General features: G+C 34.5%; 1 protein-coding gene across 1 annotated transcript; it reads right to left on the bottom strand.

The window, feature by feature from the left end:
- Window positions 1-2,702: 2,702 nt before the first annotated feature.
- On the bottom strand, window positions 2,703-7,224 carry LOC115952464 (receptor protein kinase TMK1-like). Its single transcript, XM_031069644.1, has 2 exons — window positions 4,248-7,224; window positions 2,703-3,508 (listed from the first exon to the last, which is right to left on the bottom strand). The coding sequence occupies exons 1-2, from the start codon at window positions 6,625-6,627 to the stop codon at window positions 3,006-3,008; spliced, it is 2,883 nt and encodes a 960-aa protein (XP_030925504.1). The 5' UTR covers window positions 6,628-7,224; the 3' UTR covers window positions 2,703-3,005.
- Between the last annotated feature and the right edge of the window lie 701 nt (window positions 7,225-7,925).

Below are 7,925 nucleotides of genomic sequence, written 5' to 3'. Positions count from 1 at the left end.
CTTTCTCCCCTAGACTCCCAAACACTTTGTGCATGGAAACGTGCTAATTCAGTTACAAGGTCTTTACCAAAAAAAAAAAAAGGTACATTTATAAATGGGTTCAAGTTAATTTAACCGATAAATTTGTTTGAATAATCTATGGGTGATTAAATCCCACCTACATAAAATATAAATCAATTGATATCTTAACATGATGATAATAAATTGTATTGAAATATTTCATTAGTCTTTCATTTTAGGGAATGTTATTGTATAGTTTACATTTACTTTTCATTTTAGGGAATTTTTTTATGAGAGTTTGAAAAAACTATAAAAATAAATAAATAAATAAATTAGTCACTTGTTCTTAAAAAAGTTTATTTAATGTATGCTCTAAGATCATTCGTTAGTAAAACTTATTTAAAAATCAATCATACTTGTTTGAAGAAACTTATTTTTATGTTATGCTTAAAAGAAAAGTTAGGACCAAAAAAAAAATCTAGGGTAAAAAAATAATCTTTACAAAGTTGTACTAATAAACTAAATAAGCTGAAAATAATTTTTTTTATAAAAAAATAAAAGGGAAAAAAAACCATAAAGTAGAAGTCAAGAAAAATAAAATAAAATATGCTGGTCCACGTCACGATAGTAGAAAAATGGAAATGTGCTAATTCAGTTACAAGGTCTTTACCAAAAAAAAAAAAGGTACATTTATAAATGGGTTCAAGTTAATTTAACCGATAAATTTGTTTGAATAATCTATGGGTGATTAAATCCCACCTACATAAAATATAAATCAATTGATATCTTAACATGATGATAATAAATTGTATTGAAATATTTCATTAGTCTTTCATTTTAGGGAATGTTATTGTATAGTTTACATTTACTTTTCATTTTAGGGAATTTTTTTATGAGAGTTTGAAAAAACTATAAAAATAAATAAATAAATAAATTAGTCACTTGTTCTTAAAAAAGTTTATTTAATGTATGCTCTAAGATCATTCGTTAGTAAAATTTATTTAAAAATCAATCATACTTGTTTGAAGAAACTTATTTTTATGTTATGCTTAAAAGAAAAGTTAGGACCAAAAAAAAAAATCTAGGGTAAAAAAATAATCTTTACAAAGTTGTACTAATAAACTAAATAAGCTGAAAATAATTTTTTTTATAAAAAAATAAAAGGGAAAAAAAACCATAAAGTAGAAGTCAAGAAAAATAAAATAAAATATGCTGGTCCACGTCACGATAGTAGAAAAAATCAATTTTCAAAAAAAAGATGTGACTTGTTAGTCATCTTGATGCAAGCTTTTAAAATTCTTCATGGGACAATTTCAATTTCTTAAAATAAGACAGAAGAACCGATCCAATCACCTGGTCCCAAACCAAACAAATTTTGCATGAATTTCAAATAGGAAACTAGTACTGTAAGAGAGTGACTAGTGACTGGTGACTACGTGTCAACCATCAATCAAATAAAAACAAAACATTACAAAAAAACACGAAATTCACGTCAGTCACGTAATCAGTTTGTGTTTGGTTTGTTGGAAAAGTTGTGTGTGTGTGTTGAACTATTTAATAATAATGCAACTGAAAATGACTTGCACGTTACTAAAAACCATAAAAAAAAACATAGATGAATTCGATTTATGATTGTCATTATTTGACACTGTTTTCCTGTGGCAATGGGACCAGTGGTTTTGATGGAGAATAGTGTGTGTTGGTGAGCTTTTTCACCTATAGACAACAATTATTAGCTCCAAACATTTTCTTGGAGATTCAAAGTGTTACCCAACTAATAAATGTTCACATCATATCAATAATATCAATGTCTAGGAAAATAATAGTAGTAAGGATAAGACTAGCTAGCAGATTCTCTTTTTATCATGAAGATAGCTGTTTTATCCTTAAAACTTTAATGTTTATGCTAAGTGGTCCTTTCTATAGATAGTGGTAATATGACATAAATGTTAAAGTTTATGCAAAGTATACCTATGAATTGATAGGTTCTCATCTTTGCTTACTTATTAACACCTGCAACTAACCACAAAGTTTACCTAAAATTACTAAAAAAATGTAGCTCACACCAAAACAGTATTTAGTAAGGTTTTATTGCTTTTCACCAAGACTTTTGAGTGGTTCATAACATCAACTCCTCTCTCTCTCTCACTCTGGGTGCATGTATCTGGGCTGATGTGACTCTATTTATTAATATTGCCCATTCATCCATGGTACTCATTAACCAAAATACTGACCAGATTGTCCAAATTAATAACCTCAAGGTGAAGGGTACTAATCAGTGTATGAAATTCTCCACTATCCCAAACAATTCTTTAAATGCTACTTGCCAGAAAGAGAGGAGTAGCTATTGACCGGATTTCAGTCAATCAATATATTGGAAACCAAATGTTACTTGCCAGCATTATTTATAATGGTAAGAAATATAAAGCTATAAGGAACAATCCAAAATTTATGTAATTAAGATATGAAATTTGTTTCAGCACCCACCATCATAGCTTTGTCCTCAACCACACATAAACCGGTGTCTGAGACATTGTGTAGTTTCTGAGGATCAAAAATCAATTTCCATGCATCCAAAGGACAATGTCAATCTCATTTAGAGCATGTGCTCATCTGAGGGCATTTGAATTCAAATGAGAATTTCAGACGCCTTGATGAGATGATCAGTATATATCACAAAGAGTGAATTTCATCTTGCCAAAAAGAATGCTAGCATTTTTATGCAACTCACAGATGAAGATCTTTTAAGTGGAAAACAAAATATAATTGTCAAACATTCCCAATCATCATTCCTCTCTATCTACATCAACATTAGCACGTAAAAACTCACAGTTGAAACTCAAAGCCTACACATGAGATCTCAAGCATCAGAAATCTCCAACTTTATCCACCATAAATCCAACAATGGCATTAAAACATATTGACATCGAGTTCCCAAACAGAAAGAACACAACATGATATCTACACCTATCAAAAGAACATGTTTAGGAAACAAAGTACCTCTTTTACCGACCATCAGCAGAAGTGAAAGACTCTGCAAATCCGGTAGGTCTGGCCGGGATACTATCCTTGCTGTCTTCTAAAGCCATATAACTTAAGTCCTTTCCTTCCTGCCAACCCTTCACCATCTGGTTAAGGGGAAGGCTGTAATCAATGCCAGAATATTCCTCAGTGTCATCATCAAATGGTTTCCATTTTTCCACAAGTGGGGCCAAAACATTCACTGCATGCCCCATATCTGGCCGTTGACCGGGCTCTCTGGCAGTGCAGTGGCCAGCTAGATCAGCAATTGTGGAGATGCTATCCAATGTTTCTTCATTTATGTCAAGGGCTGGGTCAATCGCAGCCATCAGTTTTTCATTATCTGATTTTATGTGCCAGAACCATGCAGCTAGGTACTGGGTCTCCTCAGGCCTGTCCTCATCAAGTGCCATCAATCCAGTCAATAGCTCCATTAGTACAACCCCAAAACTGAAGACATCAGCTTTGGTTGTGATTTTTCCAGTCACTGGATTAATCAAGACATAAACGTTGGATTTAGTAGGATATTTGCATGCACTAATTTCGGACAATAAACAAAGAAATTGCATGGACATTCCGGCATATTCAAGAAATAAGTAACCATGCATCTGCATGTTAATCATCTAACCAGGTTGACTAATAAGTTAGGTGACTTCTGGTTCAAGAGATGCTGTTTACTTATTGAATAAATTGAAGGGGCTATAATTTGTTCATCAAGATTTCATTTCTGGTTTGAGCATCAGATTTTTGTCCTGCTCAAAGTTGAAATGAACCTGACATTTTAAAATCCGAGGTTGAAACTTACACAAAATGCAATTAAGTTTAGTAAATGATCAGAATTGAAACTAATAGTTAGAATGGTTTGAAAGCAATATGATATATGGAAATAACTTCAACATTCCACATTATACATTTGAAGCATATATCAGATACTCTTATAATATGATTAAATCCAAAGTGATTTCTACAGGCATTTTGCTTATTACTGCCTTAAACGCAATACAATGAAGCCTTTTGATCCTACAAGGAGGGTACAGCTAGTAAAATCTTTGAGCTATTGAGTTTGAATTAGAAATTTGTTATATAGTTTTAAGAGAGGTAAAATAGTTTCTATATACCACTTATTGCTTCAGGTATTGAACAATAAACAAAGAAAAAAGGTTGGTACCTCCTACTCATATCAATGTTCAATGTAACAGATTGGAAAGCAATAAGTTAGAATATACCTGCATATTCTGGTGCTAGGTATCCAAAAGTCCCAGCGAGCCTGGTCTCCACGGATTTTGTCCCATCAGGAGCAAGCTTCACCAATCCAAAATCTGAAACTTTTGCTCTAAAATCATCTCCAAGTAAGATATTTGAAGATTTAAGATCTCTGTGTATGAAACTCTGGTGAGCCAGAGAATGGAGATACTCCATCCCCCTAGCAACGTCCAAGGCAATATTTAGCCTCCTCTTCCAAGAGAGAGGCTCCATTTTGAAGCTCTTCCAGTGGAATAGATGCTTACTGAGAGCCCCTTGAGGCATATACTCATAAACAAGAATTCTCTCATTGCCTTCAATGGAATAACCCAAAAGAGATACCAAATGGCGGTGCCTAACCTTTGAAAGTACTGCAATTTCAGACTGGAATTCATCCAACGCTTTGTTGGTAATTATACCAGCCTCCATCCTTTTCACTGCTATGTTTGTTCCATCATCCAATTCTCCCTTATACACTACCCCAAAGCCACCACGGCCAAGTTCATTCTCAGAGGAGAAATTCTTTGTCACATTTCGAAGAACTTGAACTGATATGATCAGATTTCCAGATTCAATGACATGAGACTCACCCATTCCACTGCTGTTTCTGCTTCCAGCACCACTCCCTGTCATTGTAGAAGTGCTTCCATTGGTGTTATTGGTGACAGCAATCTTGACTGTGTTATCTAAATCAGATGGATCTCTTGGGTGAATTACAAATGAACTAGGAGCCTGGGGGTTGTCTTTCCTCTTCTTACAAAAATAGACAGATAGAGGTATGGCCAGAAAAGCAACAACTGCAACACTTGCAACAGGGGCCACAACCGAAACCAAAATGGACCTCTTAGAACTATTTGGTTCTTTTGTTGCATTTGAAGTGCCATTGCGATTAGAACCAGAGGGGTTGTTTGATGGGGATTGTGAACCACCAGATGATGGGGTGTTTCCTGACGGTGGAGATTGATCACCATTTAATAGCGGATTCCCAACAAGGTTAAGTTTCACAGTGCTACTGAATGATGGCAATGGAGGGGAAATATTGTTCCCACTCACATCCAAAGATGTCAAATATTTCAAGCTAGTCCAGTTCCCTGGAATTGGACCACTCAAATTATTATTCTGAAGTCTAATTTGAATAAGAGAACCTAACCTTGCAACCGCCGGACTCAAGGTGCCACTGAGATTAAAATTAGGCATATTTATGTTATTAACCTCAGTGCCAGAACTACAACTCAGTCCTAACCAAGACGCTCCACAAGGGTCATTACCAGTCCATGAAGAAACAAGCCTTGAAGGGTAATTCAACCCACCAAGGAACTCAATAAGTGCCACAACTGCCGGGGCACAAGGAAGCCCCTGAGTTGTTTTACAAAACATATTAGAACCAAAAGCCACAGTTTTAGCTTTGAATTTCGGTATAGGCCCCATTAGCATGTTATTGCTTAAATCCAAAGTATCCAATGCAAGATTAGCTAAGCTATCAGGAATTAAGCCAACAAGTTTGTTACCATTCAAATTGAGATCCTTGAGAAGACTCAAATTCCCAATGCTCTCTGGAATTGTCCCTGTGAACTGGTTCCCATGAAGCCAAAGACTATTGAGCGAGCTCATTGTAGTCACCACATCAATTGGACCTGTCAATCCACCACCACCTTGCTGATTGTTCAACCAAAACATCTGCAAGCTCATGTGATTGTTAAAACTTGCTGGGATTTCACCAGATAAATTATTGAATGAGAGTTTTAAGTTTGATAAGGATGATAAATTCCCAAGAAAACTTGGCAAAGTACCCACCAAATTGCAATTCATACAAGAAAGATTTCTCAACTGTGCTGCGTCCCCTAACTGAGTAGGGAACATCCAACCAGTACTGGCATTCAAATTGATATAATCCAATGCCAAGACTTCCAAACTTGAGAGCCCATTAAAGAAATCAGCAGGAATGGTGTCAAACTGATTGTAGTCCAAGTATGCATATTGCAGATGTGATAAGCCACTGAAAGATGGTAAAGCACCAGTGAATAGGTTCTTTTGAAAGCCAACATTTTGGAGCATGGAGAGCTGGTTCAGATTCTGGGGTAGAGGGCCACTCAAGCCATAACCTTGGACCTGAATCTGGGTCACCCTGTTACCTGAACAGAACACAGTGTTATTCCATTTTGTGCTTGAGCCACATGGGTCTGCATCTGGCCAATTGAGAAGCTCTGGGTTCTTCAACCCTTTCTTGAACTGGTTCAGAATAGCAAGGTCATTGGGGTCAGTGGCACTGTAAGCCACTGCTAGGAGTGAAAGAAGAAGTGGTAACAGTAACAAAAACACAAGCTTGTTTGGTTCCATGGTAGGAGATCTGTGGTGGTGCACCATGCTTCATCACACAACATTGAGTGCCCAAAACACACAACAGACACCAACAAATGAACTTCCTTTAACCATTAATGGCGGTTTTCCAAGAAACCCATCAGAAAAATCTTGCAAGTAGAAAAAAGTTCAAAGAAAAACACAGAAATGTGTTGAGAGTACTAAAAAAAGGAACTTCCTTCTCAGCATTAATGACGGTTTCCCAAGAAACCCATCTGAAAAATCTTGCAAGAAATAGTGAAAGATCAAAGGAAAAGCAAAGAATTGAGTTGAGAACACTAAAAAAGGAGCTCCCTTTCCAGCATTAATGGCGGTTTTTCAAGATGGGTATCAGAAAATCTTGGATGAAAAAAAACACAGGATTGAGAATTCAGAATAGTTGGAAAGTCATTGAAGAGTGGTGAGAGAACTTAAAGAACAAATCTTTGAAAGGAAAAAAAGTAAAAGATTCAAGCTTGATGACCAAGTTTTAGAAGAGCAATATATGGATCTTTGATGAGAAATTTTCAATGTGTCTCAGACTCTGAAAATAAAAATGTAAAAAAATTTCAGAATGGGGAATTAATGAGAATGAGAAAAAGGAGAAATTTTAGAGAATTGGTCCGTAGTGTACATCTTTTTGGGAAAAGAGTAATAATTTACGTTTCGTTTCTATAGTAAATACTATTTTTATTTAATTTTTGATTGAATATGGTAATTACTATTTACTATTTACTTCTTTTATAAGAAAAAAAGCTATTTACTATTTACTATCTCTCATGAAGATTTTGCCATTTTTGAAAGTGAATTGCCACACACCACACTTGGCTTTGGCTATAAAAGGGCATTTTTGTCTTCTAGGTTGGAAGGGAAATTGTGTTTTAGTGAGTCTGGTTTCTGGTGACAGGTGAGCCACGGTATCATTCCAATTACATTTTTATTTTATTTTTTTAGTTTTTTATTAACAAAATTAGAAATATTTTTTGTTGTTGAAAATGTTAGTTTAATGATTTTTATAGTACTTTTTGGTCAAAATCGAATGGATTGATCCATATGGCAGTCTCTAGATTTCCGTGCCCTGGATTTTTGTCTGATAGAAGCTGCCATTTATAGAAATCGGACTAAATAATATAAATACATAATAAATTTTTATTTATTTACATGTATTTTGTATGAACTTAAAAAAAAAAAAATCATATTAGCTGTGACCTTTGAATTTTGAAGTTAAATAACAATGTCTGGAATATTATAAATTTTACTATATAAATAAAATTATATTTTAATTTTTATATGAAAAAAATTATTATAAATAGATATTATAGTAT

The sequence above is a fragment of the Quercus lobata genome, chromosome 7 (assembly GCF_001633185.2).
Source record: "Quercus lobata isolate SW786 chromosome 7, ValleyOak3.0 Primary Assembly, whole genome shotgun sequence".
Lineage (NCBI taxonomy): Eukaryota > Viridiplantae > Streptophyta > Magnoliopsida > Fagales > Fagaceae > Quercus > Quercus lobata.
Note: the sequence above shows the minus strand (reverse complement) of the source record. Positions and strands in the feature narration are given on the sequence as shown.